Source organism: Poecilia latipinna, unplaced genomic scaffold, assembly GCF_001443285.1.
Source record: "Poecilia latipinna isolate Pla-1442-1.1 unplaced genomic scaffold, P_latipinna-1.0 Scaffold3069, whole genome shotgun sequence".
Lineage (NCBI taxonomy): Eukaryota > Metazoa > Chordata > Actinopteri > Cyprinodontiformes > Poeciliidae > Poecilia > Poecilia latipinna.
The window spans coordinates 3,744-18,985 of NW_015115685.1; the positions used below are offsets into that span (position 1 = coordinate 3,744).

A 15,242-nucleotide genomic window follows, 5' to 3' on the forward strand; every position below is an offset into this window, starting at 1 on the left:
AGATTCTTTAAATTTCCCATTTAAACCAACATGGACAACCCTTGGAGATTTATGGAGACAGGTTCCCTTGTTCCATGAGACGGATGGATGAGCTGTACAAACCCTGCAGCAGTAAGAGTTTTACCATGTAACTCACTCAGTCACGGTTGTAGTTCACCAGTCATTGTGGTGAAGACTGATTACACTGATTTGTAACAAACGACAAGAACGTGGTAATAAATGTAGGCATTTGGGGATTTATTTGAACCACTCCTAGTTTCACAGTAGAGTCATAGTACAATGTCTTTAATTATTCTTAAAAACAAGAAAGTTTGAAACTACTGAGAAGTTTTTAGATCCAAGTCAAAATTATATATTCTCAAATGCCCAAGCTAATATTTGTTTGAATCACTCTGAAGTTGCAGACAATCCGAACACTTTTTGTAGACATAAACTAGCTTCAGACATAATTCTGGCTTTTTATTTGACCCATCATCAGAAATAATGGACTTCCTTCAAACTGGCTGGTTTCTTTGGACAGACTGTTTTTAAACAAAGTCCAGCATTTTTTGAGACATAAATCAAAAGGTTGAAGTCTGGGCCATGCCAGAGGCTTAGTGTCTGGTATATCCATTCTAGAGTCAGCTCTCTTGTGCATTTCAGATCATTCCACATTATTCTACCCACATTATGCAGTCCACTAGCACCTCTGGCAGTGAAACACACCCTCAACATGATGCTACCACCATCATGCTACCTCCATGGTTCAGGTTTCAAAGGATCACTTTGCTTCCTCAAAACATGCCATCTTGCCATTCCGACCAAATCAGAGGCTTAAAGCTTTTCTCCAGAAGGCATTTTGCTTGTCAATGTGGGCAGCTGAACATTTCAGAGGTGCTTAAATGACAGTTTTAGAGCAGGTGCTACTCTCCCACCCATGCAGTCTTTGGTTATGTAAAACCTGACTGAGCACAGCAACACCAGTGTTCTTGCATTTTCCAGTTCATGGCTGGCTTGAACCTTGGAGGTTTTCTAGACTGTCCATGAACATCTAACCATTTCCTTTTATCTGAAAGTGACAGCTTGGATCAAATTGGTAGAGGTGCATGTTTTAACAAGACAACAATTCATGTATAATTTCACATATTGACAATTTGTGGGCCATGTTTAAAATGAATAAACTCAGCTTAATCTTAACTACAGATTTATTTTGTTTTTTAAAGGACATTTATTTATATATATTTTAACAATGTATGCATGTTTTTGACCTTGGCTGAATAAAGAAGACAGCAACAGTAAGCAGGTTTTAAGCTGTTACAGTCAATCCTGTCTAAATCTGATCGTTTTAAATGTTAACAAACCTCTTAATGTGGCAGAGGTCTGCTTTTACCATAAAAGCCAAATTCTTTCTTCATTGCTTAGTGTGAACAGAAAAGAGTCCAAGTTTTTTCTAAGACAGGAATTAACAGGCTGATAAGTCTCTGTTAGAAAGCGGTCAGCGTTTGAAGGCGCAGATGTCGGCGTCTCATGAAAACAGCCAGGTGTCTTCGCTTCACTCAAGCATTTCTCTCTCCTCTCCTCTTGCGCCTCGTCTGTCCACACGGGCTCATGCAGCGATGTGCAGCGATGGAGTCTGCTTCAATGGGGGCCAGTGTCGGGAAGGACCCAACCAACTCTGTGAATGTCCTGCAGGATTCAATGGGCCAAGCTGTCAGTATGGTAAGTAGACATTCATATTCAGAACTCATGCTGCCTCTTTATTTTGTAGTTTATAACCACACACTTCAGAGTATTTTGTGACAGACCAACTCGAAGTTGCAGAGAAGCAGAATTTTTTAGAACTTTAGAGCGCTCTGGTTATCCATTGTCCACAATAGAAAGTGTATGGGACAAAACATGATCAGCTGATACGACAGATTGGCATCAAGAGCTTTAACCAGAGAAGCATTCAAGTGCTCCTTGATAACCCTGGAGGAGCTGCAGACATCCACAGCTCAGGTGGGAGAATCTGTTGAGAGAACTATTGATTCACTCCACTAGTCAGCTCTTTATAACAGGGTACAAAAAGAAAGTCATTTTTGAAAACGGGCCATAAGATAAGTTTTCTAAAAGCAATTCAGGAAGCATAGTAAGTATAAAAATAAAGTTGTTCATGCTTTCATTTTAGTAGGGAGAAAGAGTTGATGAGAACTAATAGGACTAGCAAAGGCAATTGTTAAAAGATTGTGCTCCAGTTGTCATGATATCTGTTGTGTGTGATGACAAAAAGGCTATTTTAGAGTCTAGAGATGGCACATGAAATTAAGCATGCTGCCAGACCTATAATAATCTCTGGTGCTCAAAAGCTGCTATCCTGCAACTTTGGAAAGGCCCAGCCAAAGTCCAGTATCCAATTGAAAACTTGTGGTCAAACTTGAAAGTTAATTCTAAAATGTGTTATCTATACACTCTGAGTTTAAACTTCTTTGCAAAGGGGAATGAGATTTCTGTGTTCAGTCTCAGTCTCCTACAAATGTAATTCTATTATTGACTCTGATGGACTGAATATATAGAGACCACCCACTTTCTGACTGTTAGTAAAAAATAAAAAGTGTAAAAACAATGTAAGATTTTTTTTGTTTCTTCCACTCAGCAATTATGTTGGTCTCACATAAAATATATATATATATTTTTATTGAAGCTTGTGACTATTCAGATGTTTGTGGGTATGAGTGTTTACTTTTTAATATTAACTCTAATGATTGAAAAAATGATGAGACTTGGATCTCATGAAAACTTTTCAGAGTGATCAACAGACATTATCTGCATCTGAAATCATGATCCTTAGCAGCTACTGGATTGTTTAGGTGTTGAAAGGAATCTTCCCATCAGCAGTTGGCTTGCCCACCAGAAAAACAAGCATTTTATCAGCAACTCCATTGTTGCGCTTACACAGCTGAAGTTAAACAGTGGAAGATTTTGCTGTTTTTCAGATAACTCCACACGACAGGAAATTCCTTGTAGTGTCAACTTTCTTTCTATTTTTTTTAAGCAGAAATATGCAGATCAGCCTCAAAGTAGACAGTGGAACATCACAGTTTTGGAAGAACGTAAAGACTCTTTTTGTTGAAATGCTATATGATGACTATGAACTCTGTCATCCTAATTCACCAACTCTACCAGCTGTGATTCCTCTCCCCCTCCCTGGTAATACCTATTACATAGCTTAATTGAAAGACTTAATAGTTAGCAGAGGATTTGTGGAAACACACATTACTGATCTCACCATCATCTTTAAGAGCATTTTCTTCACACACAACGTACTTTCAGTACAGAATGATTAAAATGGATGCAAAATGCTGCTGTTCATGGACCTAAATTTTAACCTTTTATTTATTTATTTTTTTGCAACCCCTAGCTCTAATGGTTAATTTCCTGATTACAACTGTTAAATACAGTATAGTGTACTAAAAAGTCTTGGGGCTGTCAATTGAAACAAGTAGAAAAAGATTCAATGTGTTCCAATTACAATTCTTGTGTGATACATCTTTCACTTTGCTCATAATTGTGAATGCATTTAGTATCAAATTATTCTCAACAGTTGCAAAATGTTTACACCAAAACACACAATTGCATCTTTGCTCATTTGTACAGAAATGTTTCTGACTTGCAATAGTGCTGGGAGAAACTAAGTACATCATTGTACTTTATGATTCAATCACTTGCAAAGCTATACATAGCAGCAATAACTTTAAATGGCCTTTTTCTTTGAGTCTCTCAAGTTGTTGTGGAGAAACTTTGGTCCATTCAGTTTATTGTGGTTTCCATACATTCATCTCTGCACAGTTCTTTCAAGGGTGGCCAACCACAGCATTCAAATCAGGTCAGCTCTGGATTTTAACTGTGTTATTGCAAACCTTTGATTCTTTTGTTTCTCATCTATTCTAATGTAGGAATCGTTGCTCTGTTTATTGCCTTCTTTCAGATGGGGACGTTTTGTCCAGTAGATGGACATTTAAAAGGTTCCTCAGAGAGAGGAAATGTCCCTGTTCTCATTGTGAAAATGTGCTGTAGCTCCAGTTTTTGCCATTGTCTTTTAAGGATTGCACGCTTCAAAGACTGGGAAGAGTTGCTCCTAAGATGTCTCTTCTTGTTGACAATGGGTTAACATTGTGGAAACACACAGGGCCATGACTATCCAAACCAACAAACTCCTAAAACTCCTATTTTATCAGAGGTTGTCACCTTCCCAGATTGATTTAATCACAAACAATCATTTTGCATCTGCTGGCAGCTACTTTACCTCTTAAAAGCTATAAAAGCAGCAAGCCTGCACTTTGTTTTTCCTGGGATTGTTCTGATAGGAAGACAGAAAGTTGGTGTAGTGCTGAAATCTGGGACTCAGTTTCCTGGTTTTTGATGTTAAACCAGCAGCTCTTTGTAAAGTAATGAAAGGTCAATTATTTTGATTCCAATCTGCCTTTTGCCCGAGTTGAGTGATATCCATGCAGCCATCTTGACTCCCGTCCTTCCTGCAAACATAATTCTTCTACAGTCTGATATATCAATGATGGTGCCCTTAATGTTGATCAGTGCAAAGGAGCCCCCGCACCTTGATCCTTTCAGTACTGGAACCTTTTATTGCCCTCTGATTAGCACCAGACGATACTAGTGGAGCGGCAACACTTGTGACAAGAGTTCAGTCTTCGTAAAAATAAACCACAGCTGCTGCTTTTTTTGGCTCCTCATGTGCCAAATGCAGGTCATAGTAAAGGGTTATTAGGATGAGGCTAAGAGATGCAGGTAGTGTGTGAAATAACTGTTTGTTTTCATATGTCCTGAATCGAATTTGCGGTCCAGTATTTATGAAGATCAATTTTGCGGTCACAGACGTCTAATTTTACTGCTACTTTTACATTCTGAAGTTCTGTGGTTCAATCACTTTGGCAGGCGTACAGATGTTAGCATGCTCATCGTCCCATGACGCCAGTTTATTACAGTTGCAGTCTCTGTGCTTTACACAACTGTCAGTCCCTCCTTGTTCATCTGCTGTCATGGTTAGAAGCCGCAGTGGCTGAGCACGAATGTTTGCAGTCAAACATTCACTCATCACTTAAGCACTTAAGGCGTTCTCTGAAGCATTCCTCCCCCGTCGCATGTAGTGATATCCCATCGCAGCCCATTTGATGTGGTTAGTCCATGTTCGAGCATAACAGCTGGGGTGTGTTTACGCCAGTCAAAAGGGTTAATTAGTCTCCTGCACACAATGGTTGTCTGAAACCCCCATGTGTTTTGCTTTCTTCCAGCAATGCGCTGCAATGATGCATAAGACAATAATTACTTTTTTCTTTTTTTTTCAATTGTTGTGCCTTAACTCTGTAGCACAGAGTCTGACTTTTTTATTTCACGCAATAAATCCCATAATTCATGAAGATTTTTTGATGATAAACCATCTTTGGTCATAGAGTTCAAGGTTAGCTTAGTGTTAGCTACACACTAACTTTTATAATTTTGCAACGATTTTTAAAATTTTTGAAATTTGAGAGTTTTATAACTTGTCTAGAAAGCTGAGCTGCTTACGATTAGCTGAGGGCAGCATTAACCATCAGAAGTTTGTGAGATTCTCAAACTAGATGGTCACCGGCAGCCTGAGGCAGGATGTATCCACGCTTTCATGTTGAGGCCAAATTCTGACCCTGCCATCTCAATGTTGCACCTGAAATTGATTTTCACTGGGCCATCTGTTTTTTCAATTGGTTAGTGTTCTGCCACAGTAGCCAATCTGCTTCAAGGTTCAATTGGCAATGCAGTCAGGCCTTTTATTCCACATATGTTGAGTGGATATTTGAGCTATTGTTTGGTTTCTATAATTTTAAATCACTCTACCCATTCTTCCCTGACATCAAGGCCTTTTCTACACCAAACTGCTGCTTACCCAACATATCCTCTTTTTTGTACTGTACTCTAAGTGTTTGTGAATCCCAGCAGAGCACAGTTTTTTAAAATTTTTTATCTACATTAGCCCCTCTGGGGCTTAAAATCATGCCACATTCACTTACTTAAATCCTCCTAATCCCTATTGTAATGATCTTTTTGAACTTCGAGATGTCTAAATGATTCACTCATTTCCTTTTATTGCTTAACCAGTTGAACAGGTGTACCTAAAAGAATGGCCAGTAAGTGTTTAACAGAAATGCAGAATGATCTGTCACCAAGGCACTGTTTATGTTGGCGCACCTGCCAAGATATTCACCCGGAGCACAGAAACACTGCAAACCCTGTGTTGGGCAGAGCTCTTTACAGAAACTTATTTTTCTTTCCCTCTCATACTGATAAGATTTTTTTATTTTCAAAAGAGACAACGGTGTTTCTTCCTCTAAACTGTAGCTGAAGCTGAAGGTAGAGGACAAAGACTCTTATATTTAGTGAAAATCTGCAGATTATCACAAAGTCTATGAAACATCCTTTTGCTGACATGTTGTTTGTTTCAGAGCAGCGTGGTTTGATTTGCTCAGCTTCTAGGCTGCATCCTGATGTGGTCCAAGGGAATCGTGCAAGACTTCCTGGGTCAGGAAGTAGTTTGACCGATAGTCTGTGGGGAATTACGTGTTAAATTCCACAGCAATGTCAATTTGGTCTTTACACTGAAGGTGGTTTTCCAATGTTCTGCAATCCAGCCATGTTCAAACAGGCCTTGGAGGTTCTGGGTGCTGAAGGATGATTTTAATCTGGGGTGTAAGTGACTTGAGCAGACAAAGAAAGCACTCCCTCTGCCTTATTACGCACATTCTTATTCCAGATGTTTATTCTCACATGCAAGTGGCTTAAAGAAGGCAAATATAGACTACATTCACCTGAAAAAGAGAAATAGGAACAATACTAAAGTCGATCATAATTTCCTATACAACGAATGAATTGTGCTTTTCAGGTTTGACTTTAATAACTTGTTGCATTTTTATCTTTGCCTCTTTATTGCTGGTCGAAAAGTTGGATGAGTCAAAGGAACTGGGCTGAATTTATTTGCACATAACCTTTGATATTCATAGGCTTAAATCAAAATAATCTTGATTTAAAGAGTGAATAAAAAACTTAGTTCTGCAACTTTGCACTTTAATCGACATGTAAATAATCTACATTTTTGGCTGTTATAAAAAAAAAAGAGCTCCAAGAAAAAAATCATCCTTATAAAGTTCCTGACTTCCAACTCTTGAATTAGATAACTGAGATGGAGACAAGTTTGCATGAGGAACTTCAGTCAAGACTCATTTCAAATTCAGCTTTTTAAGTTGCATCTTCAAATAGTTTACTGACACTGCAATTACTTAAGGTTCAGTTAGTGAGGATCCTTCATTAGATTATTAGTTCAGAAACCTTTTGAAACCTTTTCTGCAAAAGCAGATGTAGTAAATGTATGCGAAGAACTTCCAACACCTCTCACCAATTATTTCTGTTGGCTTACTACATCTTGACACACAATTGTATCTCTGATTGGTTTAGGTAACTATAGAGGGCAGTAATTTTGAATTTAACTAAACCTACAGGGTTTTGATGACTTGATGTGTCGGCATCTATCAGACGACTGCAGAGTTTTACATGAAGTTTGGATCTGTATGTTTAAAACTAACAATTGTTAACCCCTCTTTCTTTTCTTCTGTGCTAACATTGAAACAGAGCAAAGATTTTAAATATTTTTTTTTTAATTTAGCAGATGTTGAAGTTTCATGACTTAAACACATTTGCACCAAACAGCTTTGTTTCCACGTGTGACCTGATTGTTGGCGCATCAAACTGACTGAATGGTGGGAGAGGGCAACAGCAACACAGCTGGTAACTCTGTCACGTCTTGAAGGTCGCAGGTTCACGTAGGTCATGTTGTGAAAGAGAAAAGCGAACATCCTATACAATATGCTGAAACCATTTCACACGCCCCTAAGGCTATTTTTGAACTCTATCTTTAATTTTGTTTTAAATAAAACATGTACAAACAGTATGCTGATATAGCAAAGTCATTAGACTTCCTCTTTCTGCACTTTTATCACATTAGATTCACAAATCTCAATGTATTATTAGGATTTTATTTGATATAGCAGCACGAAGTAGCTCGGAATTGTGACTGGAGGCGAAAAGGTTACTAGTTTGCTAAATAAACAAAAATATGAAAAGTATGGTATGAATTTGTTTTTTGTCTTCAGCTTTCATTGGAATTACATCTCCATGCCTCTTGATGTATGATGCCACTTAGTTTGGAATCTAGAGTCATCTCTTTCCAAACATTTTGTAATTTATCTTTTAAAAATGGCAGAAGCTCATTCAGATTGGACAGAGAACATTTCTAAAGAGTTTATTTTAAGCATTGAGAGAGATTCTTCATTGTCTTAATGTCTGGACTTTGGGTCAGTTGGAGACATTAACACATTTGATCTCAGTGGCAGTACATTTGGGTTTTCAATCCGTTTGCAGTTTCTTTGGGTTTTCTGTAATGATTGCCCATTTATTTATACATATTACTACAAGTCTGCTAACTAATTATAAAACCTTTACAGGTAATTGATTGTAATGGATTTCATGAAAGGGTATGAGAGAAAAATGGAGCAGTACACAAATACCAAATGGTTTTGGTATTTTTTTTTTTTTACTTTTTTTTTTACTTGTAAAAATGCATTTTATATTTAATCTCAAGACAATACAGTAGTGATTTTGTAACTTAAAAAATGGGGGAAGAAAAGTGGGATATGAATGCTTCTGCAAGCCAAAATAAACTTGCCAGAGGATGGTGTTAGTCATTGTTTACTTTCACAACTTTTGAGGTTTTTACAGGTGTCACTTGGTCAAAGTTTCCTGGAGTATCAATCCTTATTTTTGTTCCGTTATCTCAATCAGTCGCTCATCAAAAGTAAATATTGTGAGCAGCTACAACACCAGGCTCATAACTCACATGAATATGTCACTTTATTTAGTGCAAGCCTGAAGGACAGTAAAACCATGACATTCTGAGGTAGCAGGGAAACCCAGCTGCAGCACTTTGTCATCCGTGGCTGGTGTGTTCATCCTTCTCTGACAGGTCAGACACTGCTGAACATCAGGTTCCTATTACTACCGCATTTTTTTATGTGCTCATAATTTAGCTGTAAAGTAGTTAATGCCTTGTAATAGGATTGTAAATGTCCACAGCATGTTGAGCCTTATGCAGATGATCATTTCCAGGTTTGCTTCATGATGGCTTTAACAGGCTGTAGCTAAAAAGCAGCTGGTTAAAGGTGAAAGTCTGCTTTTTCACTTTACAAAGAAAAGCAAAGAAACCACACAAATATAGGGGGAGGAAAATAAAAAACAGTCTCTTTGAGCAACGTTTTCATGGCCAATATCCCCCTTGAAATAAATTACTTCAAACTGCTGTTGGTCACAGTAAAAAAATGTTTTGTCTTCATTTAAAGCTTAAATCTTGTTCTTTGAGGACTGTTATCATGCAGGCACAGTGTCGCTCCCCAATAAGCTGAAACAAGTGAGACTCCAAACATGAAGGCTCTGCAGAGCACACCCAGAGGAGCCAGCTCAGGTTTTCTCACACATTCTTCACTTTGTGGTCCAAAACTTTCGTCTCGTTTTCTTTATTTCTTTACACCCTCATCATTTCATTTTTTCTAATCCTTTTACTTAAACCTCAAAAATGAAAGAAAAAAAAACACCATTTTGCTCAAAGGCAGAACTTAATGACTTTATTTTTCGTCCGGACAAAATGGTTCGATAGTCTGAAAGGGTAATGTTTTTTTTTTTTTTTTTTTTTTTGGGGGGGGAAAAAGCGCACTTGTCAAAAATGTTGTTTATGTTGGACACGTTTACCTGCCATATTTGTTCCACTTTGTGTTATTTAAAGAGGAAACCACTGAGGATTACATTATGTACTGAAGTGAACATGTATGTGTACAAACTGATTTACATCCCCAAAGCTTTTATCACTTTGATAAACCTCAGTGTTGATGCACCAACGCAAAGTAGTGTGGAACACAAAGAAAAGGATGCAGCGTTTACAAATGGGATTCATACATCTGAAGGTGAGACATTTGCTTAATCAGCTTCTGATTAAGTACTTTGTTGAACCACCTCTAGCTGCAATAACTGTCTGAAGTGTCTGGCTGCATCTACAGTGTTTTTCTTGCTCTATCCATCTGCCCATCAACTCTGGCAAGATCTCCTTTCCCTGCTAAATAAAATTATTCCCACAGTATGATTCTGCCACCACCATGATTAAATTAAATGAAGGGAATTGGTTGCATAAGATCTCCAAGGAAACCAAAAATGTATGCACATCACACTTTTAAATACATTAGATTATGTATTTTTTGTTGGTCTTTCGTTTACAAAAAGAAAGTTACAATTTCCTGATGCAACTGGAACAATTCAGAACAAGTCAGACAACATGAGTGTAAGGCGCCGTTAAAAATATAAAATAAGAACAATATATGTTGAAAATACTCCATCATTTTTGCCATAATACTGAGGTGGACAATAATTCACCATGTTTACATTGGGTTCACATATTCAATCACAATCTCAAATGAAAACCCAGCTCTGTTATTTCTCTGAGGTAATTAGGTTAAGTCATGAGAGAGCGGCTCCGAGCCTTTGAAGGAAACGCGTCTCTAATTAGAAGGCATGCGTTCCCAACACAGGGTGGGGTATACGTCCCTGCCCTGCTACCTGCCACTGCATCCTGCACAGCACCCTAATTTCCAATAATTGTGCTCACCCTACATGCCTTCCCACCCCTCTGCCCCCCCCCCCATCATATTAGGCTCTTTACAGCATTCCTGATGAAAGGTCTGTCCTGGTCACAGTGGGGGTAAAAGGTCATCGCCTCTGCGTAAATCAGAAGTGACACAAGTTTGCAAAATACACTTGGAGGAACAATCAGTTTGGTCTCGAGGTTTCATAGCCCAGAATTGCTCCGAATTTTCTCTATCGTGCTGCACATAAGACAAATTTCAGTGCATGTGCATCTTATTTCCTTTGCTACTGTTTTTCTTATCAGCTTCTTCTATTGCCACCCATTTGTGTTTACACTCTGGCTATTAGTCCTCAGCTGTGATTTATTCATTTTTCAGTACGAACTAAATTCTTTATTCCACCTCAATAACAGGACAAATGCATAAAATGTTACTTACCACGATAAACTGAACTGGTTCCTAATAGATGTGCAGTAAAACTTTGAAATGGAATCAGTTGTTTCGCAAACTGAAGTTAAGATTGTGAGTGTTTCCTTGTGTATCATAAAATGTGTGGGAAAAGTTCACACTGATTATTGTACTTATGTTAATTTACACTTCAGATGTTTGCTTAGCTTTGATGAATAAATAATTAAATACATCACATAAATTGTAGCTTTTAATGCTTGAACTTTAAGTTTGGAAAATGAAGATCCTGGGAGGTGGAGCGGCTCACATGAACGACCTCAGGGTTTTTAATTGGGTGAATTGAGGAGGGCGGGACCAACAGAAAAAAAAAAAACAAACAACCAAGTATATCCAATAAAATAAAATATATTGTAAGCTTTAATTAAAACTGAAACATGTTTGTCTCTGTGGCTTTTCCTCAACCCATCTGGTGTTTAGAATTGTAGTCTGAGCATTAGTCAGGAAACATAAAAAATGTAGAAAATCAGACACAAATCAGAGACTAGAGCATAAAAAAATATGTTTCCATATTTTTTTTTCATTTGAATGGTTTGAGACCAGATCATTTATATATTAAAGTAACTTGTCAAACTTCCCCACAAAGGTTGTAAAACTCCCTAATAGTACATCATGTCATGGTCGGTTTTTCTGCTATGTTGCTGTAATTTTGCCTTCGTGAAGTTTCCACATGCACATGGTTTTGACATCATGAAAGACATAAAGCAAATGATCTCAGCTGTTCTGAGATTATTTGCATCAGCACTTGTCCATATTGATCGTCTATTTCAAGGCATATTGTCATAAAACATATGAAATACAGTTTGATTGAGGCGTTCCATTAAGATGCTTTGGAAGTTGAAATTATTAATCCCTCAGAAATGCTACATCACTTCTGTTAAAAAGACAAACTCATAATGACCCCAGTTGACCTCCAGCAATGTCATTATTCTGGTCAGCAAACAAAGAAGAAAGTCTTATTGTACGTACTGTTTTTTTTGTGTAATAAAAAGCAGATAGATGGGAAATATTTGAATAGCAATACAAACAGAGTTGTACCAGTCAAAGTTCTTAAAGTAATTATTGCCATTGTTTGCTTCAGGCTTTGCCATCAACAGCTGTATTTATTATGGGTTATGGGGATTATTAGTCACATTGTGACTCAAACTTGTAAGGTTGAATCCTCTCCGACGTCGAATGCTTCAGAAATGTTAAAGTATTTTTCTGTCACTGATGTAACGCGTATTATTTCCGTCTGATCCGTTTTATTCTGGTGGCTCTTATCACGTTTTTAACATAACTGCACACAAAGCAGAATTAGCTGCTTTCCTTCTTTAGTGCACTTATTGAAAACATTGACAGTGGAAACACATCTAACAATTAAAGTATTTACTTTCCATCATGACTGGAGGAACCTGCCTCCTGCAGCCCTGATTATTATAAATGATTGCGGTTCCACTGAAACTTTGAAATGCTTGCGTCAGCAGGTTTTTGTCTTACATCTCGCGGCTGAATTTGATTTTACACCAATTTAAACTACATGGCATATAACCAGTTTAACCAGCTAATATTTAATGAAAGGTTCAAAGTATCCACACAAAGCCTTTCTTTGGAAACCTTAGTAATTCTTGGCCAACCTTGTGGTTATATATTTTACAGCTGTTCCTTCCAACTTTGACCAACTGTGGGAAGACGTCACGCTTGTGCATGTTATGCAATAGTCTGTCTTAGTTTATTCCCTCAGTACACCTTTACCATGACATTATGTGATGTATCCTCCCCACAGGGTGACTTTTGTGTGTTGCATATCTCACAAATGCCGCTGAGAGGCAGACAGGCTGGAATCACAGCAAGTAATTTTTGGATTCCTGCGGCGTCTCCACGTGATTTTGCAGGTGTTAAAGCCCTGGGTCAAAGCTGGGAAAGACATGCCCCAACAGGGAGCGCACAGAGCACACGCTAGGGGTCAGAAGGGCAAATGCCTGAGGTCCTTGAGGTGTTTCTTACTCATGTTCATTGGTGTCAAACTCAAAATATCATCAGCAGCAGCTAGGTCTTTTTTTTTTTTTTTAGGATTATTGTCTGCAAAAGGAAAAGAAAATTACTGGCAGAAACAAGAAGGTCCTGGTCCTCTTAGTTTTTTTTCTGTTTTCACTGTATAGACAAAACAACAAAACAGTTGTAATTTTTTTTTTTTACCAATTCCCTAAAGTGACCTGCTAATAGGGAACCATCCTGACTCATTGTGATTCCAGCTGCAGCTTGGATTGACAGTGCTGTAATATTTATGCTTAGCTACAGCACACACACATCTGTAGTGTGAAACGGCTTGCTCCCAGTGAATGTAGCATCTAAATCAAACAAGCTGTACATGAGCACACACGTGTGCAGACAAAACCTCTAAAGTTTCCAATGCAGGGAGAAGAAATGGATAAATCAAAACAGGGATTAGCGGACTTCAGGTTCAACCAGAGCATAATAATCTCTAAACAAACTCAAACGCAGGAATTTAGTTTATTTGATATCACTTGCAATCCTTGTGAGGTTAAACATGAACAAATAATGGAAGTGGAGGTTAAAAGGTAATGTGCTGCTTACAGATTGCTATAATTTATATCAATAGTCCAGAGTCAGATGGCCTCTTTGTGGCCGGTTAAATGTTTATGTGCTTCCTGTCTCTGGTTTATTGCTCAAACTCACCTCAATGACTGTGCAGTACATGGAAAACAACACAATTCATTTCAGTTAAACTATCAAAACTATCTATTACAAATTTAATATAGATTTTTAGGTGCACTGCTGGTGCTTTGAGCTGTTTTTCTTCAGGGTGGAATTATAATCCAAAAGATATCTTCAACCCTCCTGCGGTTCATTTAGGCCCCACAAATATTTTTTACTGTGTGCAGACCGGTGGGGGCGCACTGCCCCAGCCCCCGTGTGAGCTTTTACAAGGTTTTTATTTCTGTGTGGTTTTGGAAACTGATGGTCTGACGGGACATTCCCTCCCCCTCTTTGACCGTGACATTTGCGCTACAAGACCACAGGAGGGTTACAGAAATTCACTCAGAGTTTTTATGCACCTAAGGACGCATATGCTTCAAATTTTTACATAGACCACAAGTGAGATTTTAAATCCACAAACTTTTGTTGCAATAAATGAAATCTTAGTTTATTTATAACTTGGTATTGAATTATTTCTCTTGGCAGTACTGGTTGAGCTCCTTTAAAGAGTTTCATTTCTTGTCAAACTTTTAAACGTAAGGTCCATAAATCCAATCGTGATCCAGAGGCTTAATGACTACCTCCTTTATCTTTTCCCAAATTGGTTTTGGGACATTTCTTTCTTTCTCGGTTGGTGCCCTCTCTGTTCATGTTGATGTTGAAGTGACTTGAGTCCAATTACATCCTAAGCAGTTTCATTTCAACTGAGTGCGACACTTTTGCCAAATGAGTGATCCTGTGGCACAGTTGAAGGATAACGATCCCAAGCACAATGACACTGACATTTGAATAGATACAGAAGGCTAATTTGGAGTTTCTGGAAAAACCGCAGAACGCTGGGTTTGTGGCAGGAAACCAGTGATTTAAATGAGCTCCACCTTTTCTGGTAAGACTGGTAAAATACCCAGTAAAAGTTGAATCACATGCTTCTTGTTGTGTACTTTCTCTGCAACCCGGTAAGGGTATAAATTTATATTTTAGTCTCTTTGTAAATTAATTAGGAGCCTGTGTGCATTAGGACAGATTCCCAGTATATTCACAGTTGTGCACTAAATTGCGGTATAACCTTTGCACCCTGGAAAAGGAAAAAGTCTAAATTCACCAATAAAAGCAGAAATGTAATAGCATTTGTCTACTTGCAAGTTCTTTACAGAACTATGCACTTTTTGATGGCTTTAGATGGATTGAGCTTTATTTTCTGTAACATTAGCTCTATATTCCAGCCTTTCTATTTGAAAACCTGGATTATAGCACTACATGTCATAACCATGACGGAACCACACACCACCTGTTAGTGTGGTTAGTCTTTTATCATTAATGGGATGTTTTAACCTTTTTGTTTCCTGGCAAACTTTTCCGTCTTTGAACTCACATTTTATCTTAACAAGTCATCTG

General features: G+C 38.0%; 1 protein-coding gene across 1 annotated transcript in view; it reads left to right on the forward strand.

Moving 5' to 3' along the window:
- The first annotated feature begins 1,595 nt into the window (after positions 1-1,595).
- LOC106940036 (multiple epidermal growth factor-like domains protein 6) overlaps positions 1,596-15,242 on the forward strand; it is a 50,579-nt gene continuing 36,932 nt past the window's right edge. Inside the window, exon 1 of the mRNA XM_015022655.1 lies at positions 1,596-1,698. Coding sequence (XP_014878141.1) covers positions 1,596-1,698 — 103 coding nt within the window. The remainder of the gene's footprint in view (positions 1,699-15,242) is intronic.